This window comes from Salmo trutta, chromosome 17 (assembly GCF_901001165.1).
Source record: "Salmo trutta chromosome 17, fSalTru1.1, whole genome shotgun sequence".
Taxonomy (NCBI): Eukaryota; Metazoa; Chordata; class Actinopteri; order Salmoniformes; family Salmonidae; genus Salmo; species Salmo trutta.
The window spans coordinates 15,736,406-15,753,166 of record NC_042973.1 but is presented as its reverse complement, the minus strand read 5'-3'; the positions used below and the strand labels follow the sequence as shown (position 1 = coordinate 15,753,166).

At 44.5% G+C, this 16,761-nt stretch overlaps 1 protein-coding gene across 1 annotated transcript; it reads left to right on the top strand.

Annotated features, from left to right (window-relative positions):
- Positions 1-5,876: 5,876 nt before the first annotated feature.
- gamt (guanidinoacetate N-methyltransferase) lies at positions 5,877-15,034 on the top strand. Its single transcript, XM_029695858.1, has 6 exons — positions 5,877-6,224; positions 12,459-12,604; positions 12,697-12,760; positions 12,873-12,940; positions 13,521-13,631; positions 14,762-15,034. The coding sequence occupies exons 1-6, from the start codon at positions 6,050-6,052 to the stop codon at positions 14,900-14,902; spliced, it is 705 nt and encodes a 234-aa protein (XP_029551718.1). The 5' UTR covers positions 5,877-6,049; the 3' UTR covers positions 14,903-15,034.
- The last annotated feature ends 1,727 nt before the right edge of the window (positions 15,035-16,761 follow it).

Below are 16,761 nucleotides of genomic sequence, written 5' to 3'. Positions count from 1 at the left end.
ACTCAATGATTTTCACATTACTTGTGTTCCATTTCAGACAGTGATCAGTGTTTTGAATTCATTTAGTAGTAATTGACACACTCAAACACACCGCAAACAGGCCTTTAAGGATTAGGTAGTCTAACAATAATAATAATAATGTAAACCTTCACTGTAATCACCTGCCTACAAGTCTATGTAGGCCTAATTACTGTATTTAAAATACATAGAATATATCTCTGGTGTGGACTTCAGGAGACTGGTTTATGATTAGGTGTTAACCATACGTTTTTCTCAGTGTCAGTCAATGGCAGCCTAAAGACTCCCACCGATGATTTATTCACTTCCTATGATTTGTTTACTCCCTTACAGTCGGGCAGACGGTATAGGAGCATGAGGTCTGATACCAACAGGCTCAGAGACAGTTTCTATCTAGAAGCCATAAGACTGCTGAATAGGGTTGCACATGTGCAGGGAATATTCAGAGGTGGAATCTTTCCGTGGGAATTAACAGGAATATGTGGGAATTAACGAAATATATGCAAATTAATATTAATACCATTTAAATGTAGATGTTTTTTGCATTGGATATACAGTCGTATGAAAAAGTTTGGGCACCCCTGACAATTTTCATGATTTCCATTTCTAAATAATTGGATGTTTGGATCAACAATTTCATTTTGATCTATCAAATAACTGATGGACACAGTAATATTTCAGTAGTGAAATGAGGTTTATTGGATTAACAGAAAATGTGCAATATGCATCAAAACAAAATTAGACAGGTGCATAAATTTGGGCACCCCAATAGAAAAATCACATCAATATTTAGTAGAGCCTCCTTTTGCTAAGATAACAGCCTCTAGACGCTTCCAATGGCCTCTGAGTGTGTGGATTCTGGATGAAGGTATTTTGGACCATTCCTCCTTACAAAACATCTCCAGTTCAGTTAGGTTTGATGGTTGCCGAGCATGGACAGCCCGCTTCAAATCATCCCACAGATTCTCAATGATATTCAGGTCTGGGGACTGGGATGGCCATTCCAGAACGTGGTACTTGTTCCTCTGCATAAATGCCCGGGTAGATTTTGAGCAGTGTTTTGGGTCGTTGTCTTGTTGAAATATCCAGCCCCGGCGTAACTTCAACTTTGTGACTGATTCTTCAACATTATTCCCAAGAATCTGCTGATATTGAGTGGAATCCATGCGACCCTCAACTTTAACAAGATTCCCAGTACCGGCACTGGCCACACAGCCCCATAGCATGATGGAACCCTCACCAAATTTTACTGTTGGTAGCAAGTGTTTTTCTTGGAACGCTGTGTTCTTTTGCCGCCATGCATAACGTCCCTTGTTATGACCAAATAACTCAATCTTTGTTTCATCAGTCCACACCACCTTATTCCAAAACGAAGCTGGCTTGTCCAAATGTGCGTTTGCATACCTCAAGCGACTCTGTTTGTGGCGCGTGTGCAGAAAAGGCTTCTTCCGCATCACTCTCCCATACAGCTTCTCCTTGTGCAAAGTGCGCTGAATTGTTGAACGATGCACAGTGACACCATCTGCAGCAAGATGATGTTGTAGGTCTTTGGAGGTGGTCTGTGGGCTGTTTTTGACCGTTCTCACCATCCTTCGCCTTTGCCTCTCCGATATTTTACTTGGCCTGCCACTTCTGGCCTTAACAAGAACTGTGCCTGTGGTCTTCCATTTCCTCACTATGTTCCTCACAGTGGACACTGACAGCTTACATCTCTGCGATAGCTTTTTGTAGCCTTCCTCTAAACCATAATGTTGAACAATCTTTGTTTTCAGGTCATTGGAGAGTTGTTTTGAGGCCCCCATGTTGCCACTCTTCAGAGGAGAGTCAAAGAGAACAACAACTTACAATTGGCCACCTTAAATACCTTTTCTCATGATTGGATGCACTTGTCTATGAAGTTCAAGGTTTAATGAGCTCACCAAACCAATTGTGTGTTCCAATTAATCAGTGCTAAGTAGTTACAGGTATTAAAATAAACAGAATGACAAGGGTGCCCAAATTTTTGCATAGCCTATTTTTCACATCTGATTTAATTTCATACAACTTAATATTGCTACACTAAAAATCTTTGTCTGGACAATACCCCAGTACTCAGCTTTTATTAGAAAATGAATGGCATGCCACTGTGATCATTTTCTGTGACGACAGAGTAAATTATTATGCAGCCTCAGAGGGGTGCCCAAACTTTTTCATACGACTGTATTTACCATATCATATGGAGAAGAAACATAAACCTTTTACCTTATCATAAGTAGACATACTTGCAAATGATTAAATCCTTCCAATAGAAATAAAAAACTATTTAGTTAGAAATTGAAATGTAATTAAATGAGTTGACTCTTCACATGGGATGATTTCATTGAACAACAAAAGAAAGGGAATATTGAATGATCCCCAATGATCCATCACATCTCCCAATAACGTTTTCAACATACATCTGTAAAATGATAGTCTAGAAACTAAAACCTTGGTTGTCTTCCTCTCAGGCTTCCATGTCTTCTCCCTGGACCTCCTCAATGTCCACCTCTTGAACATCAGACTCTTGATGCCTCATCTTCACTGTCACTTTCCAACATTGTTGGGGAATGGCTCATTGTCAGGCTCAAAAAGCCTCAAATTTTCCCGGATGGCCACCAATTTTTCAACCCTTGCATTGGTCAGCCTATTGCGTACTTTGGTGTATGTGTTCCCAAACAAGGACCAGTTGCGCTCTGAGGCGGCTGATGTTGGTGGGATTTGGAGGATGATGGAGGCAACAGGGGAAAGAGCCTCAGATCCACAAAGTCCCTTCCACCAGGTGGCTGAAGAGATATGTTGGCACGACTGTCATATTGCATCTCCATCCCAAAGCCCTTGCTTGGAAGTGTACTTCGCCAGACTGCCAAGACCCTTGCCCTCATCCAGGCCAAGGTGGCGAGACACGGTAGTGATGACACCATAGGCCTTGTTGATCTCTGCACCAGACAGGAAACTCTTGCCAGCATACTTGGGGTCCAACATGTACGCTGTGGCGTGTATGGGTTTCAGGCAGAAGTCTTCACCCTCTTTGATGTATTTTAGAACTGCAGTTTCCTCTGCTTGGAGCAACAGTGAAGTGGGCAGGGCAGTATGGATTTCTTCTGTTACATCTGGATGACATTGTCTCCCTCAATCCGTGCAATGGCTACTGCTATAGGTTTCAGGAGTTTCAGGCTGCTTACCACTCTCTCCCAAAATACATCATCCATGAGGATCCCCTTGATGGGGCTGTCCATATCGGCAGACTGTGATATGGCCATTTCTTGGAGACTCCTTCCCCTCCAGGAGACTGTCAAATATGATCACAACACCACCCCAATGGGTGTTGCTGGGCAGCTTCAATGTGGTGCTCTTATTCTTCTCACTTTGCTTGGTGAGGTAGATTGCTGCTATAACTTGATGACCCTTCACATACCTAACCATTTCCTTGGCTCTCTTGTAGAGTGTATCCATTCTTTTCAGTGGCATGATGTCCTTGAGGAGCAGATTCAATGCATGAGAAGCACAGCCAATGGGTGTGATGTGAGGGTAGGACTCCTCCACTTTAGACCAAGAAGCCTTCATGTTCGCAGCATTGTCTCTCACCAGTGCAAATACCTTCTGTGGTCCAAGGTCATTGATGACTGCTTTCAGCTCATCTGCAATGTGGAGACCGGTGTGTCTGTTGGCCCTTGTGTCTGTGCTCTTGCAGAATACTGGTTGAGGGGTGGAGATGATGTAGTTAATTATTCCTTGCCCACGAACATTCAACCACCCATCAGAGATGATTGCAATACAGTCTGCTTTCTCTATGATTTGCTTGACCTTCACTTGAACTCTGTTGAACTCTGCATCCAGCAAATGAGTAGATAAAGCATGTCCGGTTGGAGGGGTGTATGCTGTGCGAAGAACATTCAGAAATCTCTTCCAATACACATTGCCTGTGAGCATCAGAGGTGAACCAGTTGCATACACAGCTCGAGCAAGACATTCATCAGCATTTCTCTGATTACGTTCCTCCATTGAGTCAAAAACACTTCTGATTCCAGGAAGACCATGAGCTGTTGCTGTCGATAAGGTGTCTGATTCATCCTTTTCATCTCGAATAGAAGTAGCGGGACTTTTGTCAGAGGTTGCTTGTTGTGAGTGCTGAGGGAACTTTATGCACTTGGCCAGATGATTCTGCATCTTTGTTGCATTCTTCACATATGATTTGGCACAGTATTTGCAAATGTACACAGCTTTTCCTTCTACATTAGCTGCAGTGAAATGTCTCCATACATCAGATAGTGCCCGTGGCATTTTCCTGTAAAGATTAGAATTGTTTTTGGAAAACCCTAATACAATTCCATATACAGATAAATAGTTAAGCAGTTAGATTAAACAACTCCTTTGTAAAATAAATGTTTTAAAATGAAATGTATGGAAACCGGTGAATTAACACCCCTCAGTTAGCAGGCTCAAGCAAGCTAAATCCCACATGGTAGAAAAACTAACTAGCAGAAATTGTTAACAAGTTAGAAATTATTTAAACACACTTTGCTGTAGGCTACTATTTACTAGTTAACAAAAAATCATGTATGTCATATAAAATATATTCATCCCACCCAGTATTGTTATCAAAACTTAACAGAAAGCATGTAGTTCTTGGCTCAGACAGTGTAGTAGTGTGGGCTCAATAGCATCTCATTAGTGTGCAAGATCATGAGAATCAGCTGTACATGTGATGGAAGAATGCACTGTACATGCAGAGGGTTGCAATTCCATTGAATTGGGGATAGTTCAACCAAAATATGCCACAAGACCTAGAATTGCCTTGTGTATCCCACAAAAAAAGGTTCACTGTTATAAGCTAACTTTTTTGATGAATTTAAGCAAAATTCCCCAAATTCCCGGGCTTAATTTACCATGGGAAAATTTCCTGAAATTTCCCGTAAAGTTTCCATCCCTTTGCAACCCTACTGCTGAACACATGAACTGGACTGACCACCTGCTCTGATTCTCCGCACCTTAGCACACATGCACTCACTAACGCACACATCCACACAGACATTCAGTACACACATCCATCCATACACACACACACATCGTAACTGCTGCTACCACTCTTATTATAATAGCTAAATACTGAACAATTTAAACATGGCCACCGATCCTCTCTTCCCCAAAATACGTGTAAATATTGGACTACAATAAATTGTTCCTTCCTGTAGTATACTTATGCTAAAATGTTATATTCTACTGAGCCATTTCGCTACACTTGCAATAACATCTGCTAACCATATGTATGTGACCAATAAAATTTGATTTGACAGTTTGTATTCTTATATTATTTCTTATTGTTGTTGCATTGTCTAGAAGGAACCTGCAAGTAAGCATTTTGTTGGACGGCGTATACCATGTGTGTCCTGTACATAATTCTAATAAAACTTGAAACGTATGTGAAAGTTAAAAGAAAAAATTGATGGCAATGGGGATCGCTGTGGAAACTGCTGGTAGATACAATTTCATAATTGCAGACCTCTCTCTGCCTGCTCCACTAAAAGGCTAAATTAGTTATGGTCAGTATAATGTTGTTAATGAATTAGTTATAGTTGTAAATATGTAGCCCATCACACTTTCAAATGAATTGTATTTTTTATTATTCTGTGATTTTATGTTTTATGTAGCTGTCTTTTACCAAATAAATTTCCCCCTGTGGGATAATAAAGATGATCAAATAATTGAGACTAAACTAGGGTGCAATGCAATGCTGTAAAACAGACTAATATGCCACGATTACGAAAATACAATACATCATGTTTTTTTCTCTCTCAGCTTTCCACACTAAGGACGTCAGTGACCCCGACACTCCTTGGAATGCCACCTATTGACCAGCAGTAGTACGCCTCGTTGACATTGCAAACAAGTCTTGCAGAGTCAGCACATCTGACCCATATAAATCCCCACCGTCGCAAAATCTCACTTTCCTCTGGCACGACGTGGAAACAGCAACCGTCTATTCCCCAGCGATTAGAGAAAAACAATCACCAAAATGTCCACGGCACAACCCATATTTTCCAAGGGAGAAGACTGCAAAGCTGGTTGGCACGACGCTAGTGCTGGTTACAATGAGACCGACACTCATCTCGAGATTTTGGGCAAGCCTGTAATGGAACGTTGGGAAACTCCTTACATGCACTCGCTGGCAACTGTAGCCTCCTCAAAAGGTACAACGCACAATGTGCAAGCTGGTGGTCCCTATGAACGCACTGGGACCACTAGATAGTAATTCATTCCAGTATTCTATGATCATTTATAGTTCTATAATAACCTTTTACATTATTGTAATATTTTTTTCTTACAAATGTGTGATATAAATAAGCCGTAAAGGACAGCCTATTTGCCTATAGCGTAATCATTGTCTAGGCCTACACTTAATGCAGAGCTGCAATATAGTCAAATCAGATTATCAATAAATCAGCAATTAGTCTATTGGGAAAAGTTTATGAAACAAATGCATTGACTTTTTATATTACTTCTGAGTTGTTTCACCCAATGCACATGCTAGTGGAGTTTAAAAGCATGGTGGAGTTAGACATATGTTGGACATAATGCTTGTGCTTGCTGCAGGTGTTACTCTACCCATGGAATCGTGCCAAGTGAGGACTTGGGAGTGCCAATCATTTATGACAACATGTCATTCAATACGTTTTATAACTACAACTGTTGATCACTGATTTGACATTTTATTGTACACAATACGTGCACAGACTTGAACTTTTATGTTTAGAGTTCAACGTTTTGCACGTAAAAGTTGTGTTTTGGAGTTGTTTGCGCGCTCATGTCGCCATAGCACACATGTTGCTGCATGTAGTAGGAATGCAGTCCGTCGAGTTTATTAAATAGGGTATTATACTTTCTTTATATTGGAAAATACTCATATTTGGTGGAAAGTTGACAACAGAGTAGTAACAGAGTATAAGCCTGATAATAGTATAGGTCGATGCAAAACTAAATCGTCTTTTTCTCTAATCTATTTTTACACATCACTGAAAGACTATTCTGTGGAAATCCTTGAAGTGGCCTTTCTATCACGTGCCACCACCTCCTTCTTTCCCCCATACATTTCTTACATTTCTATACTGTGGTTCTCAGAGAGGTCTCTTAAATAAACAAAAACAGTCCATTGTTTTTGTTTTGCTTTTCATGAAAGGTACCACAGCATTGGAAATACTTCAATACAGGTCAGACCTGGGTTCAAATACCATTTCACGTATTAAAATTACTTTTCAATACATTTCAAAGCAAGTACTCAGATAATCTTTATTTGGAATAAGTAAGTAGTTGAATATTGGAATGTATTTGGAAATGTTCAAATACACTGAATCAAATGCGCTGTCACGACTTCCGCCGAAGTCGGTCCCTCTCCTTGTTCAGGCGGCGTTTGGCGGTCGAAGTCACCGGCCTTCTAGCCATCGCCGATCCACTTTAAATGTTCTATTTGTTTTGTCTTTGTCTTACACACCAGGTTTCAATCCCCCAATTACTTGTTCATTATTTAACCCTCTGTTCCCCCATGTATGTTTGTGAGTAATTGTTTGTATGTTATACGGTCCGTTATGTGGGCTTGCTTTATTGTATTTGTATTTGCCTATTTGCTGTCCTGCGCCTGACTCCTCTACACAAGCTACACACAGACCTCTTTACAGAATTACTCACCTGAAATGGAGTCAGCAGGAGCAGACGGCCCCCCTTTCTCGGTCGAAGAGCGCGTCCAGCAGCACGCGACCTTGTTATAACGTTTGGGCACTGCCATGGATCGCGTGCTGCAGACAATGGATAGATGGGAGAGAGAAGGAGGTTTTCCAACGCCTCCACCAGCCCCACTACAGCAGGCTCCACGGTCCACCTCTCCTTAAACCCGGTCCCAGCGGGATTCGGCTCGCACTCCAGAGGGAGTATGATGGGACGGCTGCCGGATGCCAGGGGTTCCTACTCCAGCTGGAGCTCTACCTGGCGACCGTCCACCCGGCTCCTTCGGGACGTGAGAGCGCGTCCGCCCTCGTCTCCTGCCTCTCAGGCAAAGCCCTGGAGTGGGCCAACGCCGTATGGAGTGAGGGAGACGCGGCACTGGATCATTACACAGAGTTCACCCGCCGCTTTCGGGCAGTGTTCGACCACCTGCCTGAGGGTCGAGCGGTGGGTGAACGTCTGTTCCACCTGAGGCAGGGGACGAGGAGCGCGCAGGATTTCGCTTTGGACTTCCGGACCCTGGCCACCAGCACAGCATGGAACGACAGGGCCCTGATCAATCACTACCAGTGCAGTCTGCGCGAGGACGTCCGTCGGGAGTTGGCCTGCCGAGACACCACCCTCACATTGGACCAGCTGGTGGACCTGTCCATTCGGCTGGACAACCTGCTGGCCACCCGCGGACGTCCGGATTGGGGCCCGTCAGTTCCATTCCCCAGCACCTCCGCTCCGACGCCCATGGAGCTGGGAGCTGCTGCGCTTAGGGCGACCGGAGGAGGGGCCATTCCCTGCACCATCTGTGGCCGCAGCGCAGAGGGCACACTGCTGGTCGGTGCTGGGGTGGTTCCTCAGGGAGTCGAGGTAGCAGGCAGGGCACTATCGTGTCACCCCAGGTGAGTCGGCACCAGGCTCACCCAGAGCCCCCTGTTGCTCACATGTATGTGTTTATTACATTTCCTGAGTTTTCCCCACATTCCCAGCATAAGGCGCTCGTAGATTCAGGCGCAGCTGGGAATTTTATTGACCGTTCATTTGCTCTTAGTTTAGGGATCCCCCTCGTTCCTGTAGATATGCTCTTCCCTGTGCACGCCCTAGATAGTCGACCATTAGGGTCAGGGCTGATTAGGGAGGCCACCTCTCCACTAAGCATGGTTACGCACGAGGGTCACAAGGAGAGAATCAGTCTCTTCCTTATTGATTCTCCTGCATTTCCCGTGGTGCTGGGCCTACCCTGGTTGGCCTGTCATGACCCCACTATTTCGTGGCAACAGAGGGCTCTCAAGGGGTGGTCACGAGACTGCTCAGGGAGGTGTGTGGGAGTTTCCATCGGTGTGACTACGGTGGAAATTCCAGACCAGGTCTCCACCGTGCGCATCCCCTCAGAATATGCCGATTTGAGAAGGCATATTCTGAGGGGATGCGCAGTGCCTTTAGAAAGTATTCAGAACCCTTGACTTTTTCCACAATTTTTTACATTACAGCCTTATACATTACAGCCCTAAAATTGATAAAATTGGGTTTTTTCCTTCTCATCAATCTACACACAATACCCCATCATGACAAAGCAAAAACAGGTTTTTACACCCCATCGACGGGCGGATTGTTCGATAAATCTCCTTGTAGACGCAGCACTTCCCAGGAGTCACATGTATCCTCTGTCACAGGAGGAGACGGCAGCTATGGAAACATATGTCTCCGAATCCCTGGGGCAGGGATACATTCGGCCCTCCACTTCACCTGCCTCGTCGAGTTTCTTTTTTTGTGAAGAAGAAGGATGGACGTCTGCGCCCGTGTATTGACTATCGGGGTATCAATCAGATCACAATGAGGTACAGCTACCCGTTGCCTCTCATTGCCAGTGCGATCGAGTTAATGCACGGGGCGCGCTTCGTCACAAAATTGGATCTCAGGAGCGCTTACAACCTGGTGCGTATCCGGGAGGGGGACGAGTGGAAGACGGCATTTAGTACCACCTCAGGTCACTATGAGTACCTCGTCATGCCGTACGGGTTGATGAATGCTCCATCAGTCTTCCAGGCCTTTGTTTACGAGATTTTCCGGGACCTGGACGGGCAGGGTGTAGTGGTGTATATCGACATTCTGATATACTCCGCTACACGCGCCGAGCATGTGTCCCTGGTGCGCAGGGTGCTTGGTCGACTGTTGGAGCATGACCTGTACGTCAAGGCTGAGAAATGTCTGTTCTTCCAACAGTCCGTCTCCTTCCTAGGGTACCGCATTTCCACTTCAGGGGTGGAGATGGAGAGTGACCGCATTTCCGCCGTGCGTAATTGGCCGACTCCCACCACAGTAAAGGAAGTGCAGCAGTTTCTAGGGTTTGCCAACTACTACCGGAGGTTTATCCGGGGTTTTGGTCAGGTAGCGGCTCCCCTTACCTCACTGCTAAAGGGGGGACCGGTGCGACTGCAGTGGTCGGCTGAGGCGGACAGGGCTTTTGGTCACCTGAAGGCTCTGTTTACCTCGGCTCCCATGCTGGCTCATCCAGATCCCTCTTTGGCGTTCATAGTGGAGGTGGACGCGTCCGTGGCTGGGATAGGAGCCGTGCTCTCTCAGCACTCGGGCACGCCACCAAAGCTCCTCCCCTGTGCTTTCTTTTCGAAGAAGCTCAGCCCTATAGAGTGAAACTATGATGTGGGGGACCGGGAGCTGTTGGCTGTTGTCAAGGCTCTGAAGGTGTGGAGACATTGGCTTGAGGGGGCTAAACACCTATTCCTCATTTGGACTGACCACCGCAATCTGGAGTACATCCGGGCGGCGAGGAGACTGAACCCTCGCCCGGCAACGTGGGCCATGTTCTTTACCCGTTTTGTTTTCACTCTGTCCTACAGACCAGATTCCCAGAACGCTAAGGCAGACGCGCTGTCCCGGATGTATGACACAGAGGAGCGGTCCATCGATCGCACTCCCATACTTCCGGCCTCTTGCCTGGTGGCACCGGTGGTGTGGGAGCTGGACGCGAACATTGAGCAGGCGTTACGCACAGAGCCCACTCCCCCTCAGTGTCCAGCTGGGCGTCTGTACGTTCCGTCAGCTGTCTGCGACCGTCTGATCTATTGGGCCCACACGTCACCCTCCTCTGGTCATCCTGGCATCGGTCGGACAGTGCATTCTCTTAGTGGGAAGTACTGGTGATCCACCTTGGCCAAGGACGTGAAGGTTTATGTTTCCTCCTGCTCGGTGTGCGCCCAGTGCAAGGCTCCCAGGCACCTGCCCAGAGGGAAGTTACAACCTCTACCCATTCCACAACGTCCGTGGTCGCACCTGTCGGTGGACTTCCTGACGGATCTTCCTCCCTCACAGGGCAAAACCACGATCCTGGTCGTTGTGGATCGGTTTTCTAAGTCCTGCCGTCTCCTCACTTTGCCCTGTCTCCCTACAGCCCTACAGACTGCGGAGGCCCTGTTCACTCACTTCTTCCGGCACTACGGGGTGCCTGAGGACATAGTCTCTGATCGGGATCCCCAGTTTATGTCTAGGGTCTGGAGAGTGTTCATGGAACGTCTGGGTGTCTCGGTCAGCCTCACCTCAGGTTTTCACCCCGAGAGTAACGGGCAGGTGGAGAGAGTAAACCAGGATGTGGGTAGGTTTCTGCGGTCATATTGCCAGGACTGGCCGGGGGATTGGGCGGCGTTCATCCCCTGGGCAGAGATGGCCCAAAACTCACTCCGCCACTCCTCCACTAACCTCTCTCCCTTCCAGTGTGTATTGGGGTATCAGCCAGTTCTGGCACCTTGGCATCAGAGCCAGATCGAAGCTCCTGCGGTGGACGAATGGTTTAAGCACTCGGAGGAGACCTGGGACGCCGCCCATGTGCATCTGCAACGGGCCATGAGGCGGCAGAAGGCGAGCGCCTACCGCCACCGCAGTGAGGCAACACCGGGGGACCGGGTCTGGCTCTCGACCCGAAACCTACCTGGCTCTCGAGGCGTCGGGCCTTCAGTACCTCGTGGAGTGGGAGGGGTACGGTCCGGAGGAAAGATGCTGGGTGGAGGACGTTTTGGACCCTTCGTTGCTGCGGGAGTTCCACCGTCTCCACCCGGATTACCCTGTGCCTCGTCCTCCGGGTCGTCCCGGAGGTCGGTGTCGGCGCGCTGCTGAAGCCGCGCGTCGGGGGTGGGGGGGGGGGGTACTGTCACAACTTCCGCCGAAGTCAGTCCCTCTCCTTGTTCGGGCGGCGGTCGACGTCACCGGCCTTCCAGCCATCGCCGATCCTCTTTTCATTTTCCATTTGTTTTGTCTTTGTCGTACACACCTGGTATCAATCCCCCAATTACTTGTTTATTATTTAACCCTCTGTTCCCCCATGTTTGTTTGTGCAATTGTTTGTATGTTATACGGTCTGTTATGTGGGCTTGCTTTATTGTATTTGCCTATTTTGAGTAAATTACATTTATTTAATCATATATGCTGTCCTACGCCTGACTCCTCTACACAAGCTACACACAGACCTCTTTACATGCGCTATGCATTTAACCTAGGAATTTGAAATTACAAATTTGGTCGACTATTTTTTTTTTTTACAAATAACCATTCAAATACTCAAATAAAAGTACTTGTTTTGGGCTATGTATTTGAAAATACTCAAATACCAAGAACAAATATTTAATAACAAATACACGTATTTGAAACCAAGTCTTGATACAGGTAGATACTTAAACAGCAATTTAGATTTGAGCTTTCCCCCACAGGTGGACGGGTTCTGGAGATTGGATTTGGCATGGCCATCGCCGCAACTAAAGTTGAGTCCTTCCCCATTGAGGAGCACTGGATCATTGAGTGCAATGATGGAGTGTTCGGGAGATTGCAGGAGTGGGCCAAGGCACAGCCACATAGAGTGAGACATCTTCAACTTCACATTAGGTTCTATTTAGACTTTTCCCTCATTTAATGTGAATAAAATGTATCTAAATGATTCTCCACTCATAGATTGTGCCCCTCAAAGGACTGTGGGAACAGGTAGTGGGCGGCCTGCCTGACAACCACTTTGATGGTACGTCTCAAAAGGCATTCTATTGGCGTATCCATTGGATCTTTGTATTCTTAAGCGGGTAAATTGCTTCAGACACAACTAAGTAATTCTAATAATGCCTCTTCTATCAAAGGCATTCTGTACGACACATACCCTCTGTCTGAAGACACATGGCACACTCACCAGTTTGACTTCATCAAGGTAAGTACAACACTTCTATGACAAAGACTGCACATTACAAATATATTAGCAAAAGCACCAGAACCAACAGCGGCATGGGGATTTCTCCTGTATTAAAGACTGTATAAAACACACAAATGTTTGGTATTACATATGATATCGTAGCTGAATTCAACACAAACATATGACAGATGTCTAGGGTGGCAGATAGTTTAGTGTTGGGCTAGCAACCAAAAGGTTGCTAGTTGAAATCCAAGAGCTGTCAAGGAGAAAATAAACTGTTGATGTGCCCTTGAACAAGGCACTTAATCCTAATTGCTCCAGAGTTGCCGTTGCCCACTTTTTGAGGGTGTCTCGGGGAGAGTTGGGATATGTAAAAAGCACTTTTCCAATTCACACATACGTATTAATACACATTTGTACATCTGAAATAGGACAAATATAAGCACCCACCAAATTAATGAATTAATAAACAAATTAATCCAAATGGAATGAGATATTTCTTAATGGAATCTGATTCCTATCACTCATTACAAACATTGCCTATCGTGCCACAATGACGTTTCCATTATAATACAATTCTTGAATTGTGTCTCTATAGGGCCATGCCCATAGGCTGCTGAAGCCCGGTGGTGTCCTCACCTACTGCAACCTAACCTCTTGGGGTGAACTTCTCAAGTCCAAATATGACAACATCGACAACATGTTCCAGGTGAGCCGGCTCTCAGCCAATCAATGATCAACAACACCTAATCTCTCTGTGAAGTGCTTGTGTACACGTGTCCTCTCGGGCACGACACATTTCATTTCTTTGCACGTATTCTGTCCTTGTCTCAGATAGTACTGCACTTACAGTACAAGTCTGGTATAGTGTAATTGCATATGTGATGTTATACCGCTAATCGTTACTGTGGTATAGGATGTCATTTAAAGTGTGGCCCTGCATTTTGTTTGGTTTGATGTTCATTAAATCATTAACCCATTTGTTTCATTCATGTGCAGTGACTATTTGTCTGTATTTTGCTTATTTGGTCTGTCTGTAGCTTCAGTACTAACTAATTTGCCTGCTACCTGCTTCCACCGTTTCTTTATAGTACATTGGATTTGGTTTACTCACTGCAGTACAACAGTAATTGGTTTAGTTTATCTATCACCGGCGTCTGCCATTTACTATTACCATTTTTATTGCACTTGGTTGTGGCACTGTTAATGTGTTCCTCAATTACCTTTCTTGACTAAACAAAGGTAAGAATACATTTGACCTGAACTACAAGATCTGAGAATTCAACTTTATATATATATACACAAATATTTACAACCAAATCCCCCAAGGATAGGTAAATGGGATGTTATAGACAGGTCCAGACACTTTCATCCTCGTTGTGCAGTACGGGGCTCTGACAAAAACATTAACAAAGGCTCCAAAAACGTCCTTTTAGAAACCGAAAAGCTCTCAGTATAATAATGCAGGTCTTCAGATGTTGTACACATGAAATTGTGTCATTCCATTTTGTTGCGACTCGAGCAATACCTCTACGTCCATTCTAGCTGCAGGCTACACAGAGAATAGCAGAATAGGGGAAACCGTTTGTCGCACAAAATGGAGTATAGCGTTGTGGATAAAGTTTGGAATGACACAAGTTCATGTGTACATGTACACATGATGTACACAAGTTCATCTGAATACCTGCATCAAGTAACTCGCTGGTTGGGATAAATTTCTCAAAAACAAGTGAAATCGCAACAACAACAAAGTATCTGGACCCTTCTATAACATGCCATATACATAAAAAATAGAGATTTGGTTGTAAAATGTAAATTTCTCCTATGATGATTTTTCAGGAGACCCAGATGCCTCACCTGCTCGAGGCTGGCTTCAAGAGGGAGAAGATTAGCACCACAACCATGGATATTGTTCCCCCAAGCGAATGCAAATACTATGCCTTCCGCAAGATAATTACACCTACCATTCTGAAAGAGTGAAGTGGCTTGATGCCGCCGTTTTTATTCCTTTAATTCTCAAGTGCCTGCATTTTAAAAGCCACATTGGTTTACTGTCAAAAACCCATAAGCACTCAGCGATGTCCATCTTACAATAAACCAATTGCAATAACATGTCCACTCTGAAAATGAATTTGTTTGGGTATCACCTCAAACAATTTTGCACCTCTTGCTATGGAACCTCTTCCAATTTGTTACAGAATGCATTACATTTGAACTTCATTGCAATGTTAATGGGCACTATATTTTACATAATACTAAGTCCGTGTTTACACAGGCAGCCCAATTCTGATCTTATATTTAATTATTGGTCTTTAGACCAATCTTTTGCCAATAATTGGGAAACATATCACAGTCAGGCTGCCTGTGGGAACGCTTTTGATTGGCCACTTGACTAAATGTGAATCAAAATTTCATTAACATATTTAACTTCTGAAAGGAGAACAATTATTTCCTGAGGGGCTGCAGAATAAGTAAAAAACATGATTTTCCTGTTTTCAATATTTCCACACTAGGAGCATGAAATAACACTCAAATTGTGAAAATGCCAATGCCCTTTCAGTGTCAGCTTTTGAAAAACATGCCTGGAATTTCAGCCTGTTCACCTGGGATGGAGTTTTGGCCCACAGCATATCACAATGAGATCAGATGATTTTGACCAATGACCAGTCATCTTTTATATGTATCCTCCTAGTTTGGTAAGTAAGTGGGTAGGCTCTAGAGCAGGGGTATTCAACCCTTACCCTACGAGGACCGGAACCTGCTGGTTTTCTGTTCTACCTGTTAATTGGGGTGGCAGGTAGCCTAGTGGTTAGTGTTGGGCCAGTAACTGAAAGGTTGCTAGATCAAATCCCCGAACTGACAAGGTAAAAATCTGTCGTTCTGCCCCTGAACAAGGCAGTTAACCCACTCTTCCTAGGCTGTCATTGTAAATAAGAATTTGTTCTTAACTGACTTGCCTACTTAAATTAATTGCACCCACCTGGTGTCCAAGGTTTAAATCAGTCTCTGATTAGAGGTGAACAATGAAAAAAATGCAGTGGAACTGACTTCGAGGTCCAGAGTCAAGTTTGAGGGCTCTAGAGTTGAGACGATCCTATCCGACAATCAGGGCTGTGCATGTACACCCACGATTGGACTGAGCATTTCAATGGCAAAAGGAGTCTCAGCAAAATCATTTATTTTAATTAAATAAAGTATTTTATTATACATACAGTGATTTAAACAGACTGCATGGGAGCTTAAAGAAAAGAATGTAAAAAGTCCCTATCTGGTTAGAACTCGTTAATCATTAATTGATAAGTTGTCATGGCACATTGCCGATCTCATTGCAGCTGGTAGATAAGTGTTAGTCATATCTAACCTCAAACTATGAAGTTTTTTTTTTTAAAGAAAATTAAGAACCGTAGGACCTTTGAATATTGGCCAACCGTCATAGCAGATCTCTCGCAAGAATTTAACTCAATCTATACACATTTACTATTGGGTCACAAATCCTTAAGCCTGGTGAGATGAGTTACTGAAAACACATCAATTGTATTCATGATACATGCTAAATTTCTTGCAGAATTAGAGGGTGATTTATATATATAATTTTAAATGTAGATTGTATGTAATTTATAGTGACAAATCACACAAAGGGAGCGTCTTTGTGCAAATAAAATGTTAAAACGGTTTACACCTATCAACTTTCCTATAAAATATGAACAGCTACACCCTGCTTCCTGGTAGGCAATTGTCTAAGATGTACACAAGTGCATACAGGGCCGGGGTCAATTTGGGATTGAGTGTTGGTGAGTAGAACCAAAGACTGGCCCTGAGACAATACTCGTAAATTGTAT

What these genes read in the sequence shown, in the direction of transcription:
- gamt (XM_029695858.1), top strand. Translation starts at nt 6,050, where the DNA reads ATGTCCACGGCACAACCCATATTTTCCAAGGGAGAAGACTGCAAAGCT. An exon ending in CCAAGGCACAGCCACATAGA is followed by an intron (nt 12,605 to 12,696) that starts GTGAGACATCTT and finishes CTCCACTCATAG; the next exon opens with ATTGTGCCCCTCAAAGGACT. An exon ending in ACATCGACAACATGTTCCAG is followed by an intron (nt 13,632 to 14,761) that starts GTGAGCCGGCTC and finishes ATGATTTTTCAG; the next exon opens with GAGACCCAGATGCCTCACCT.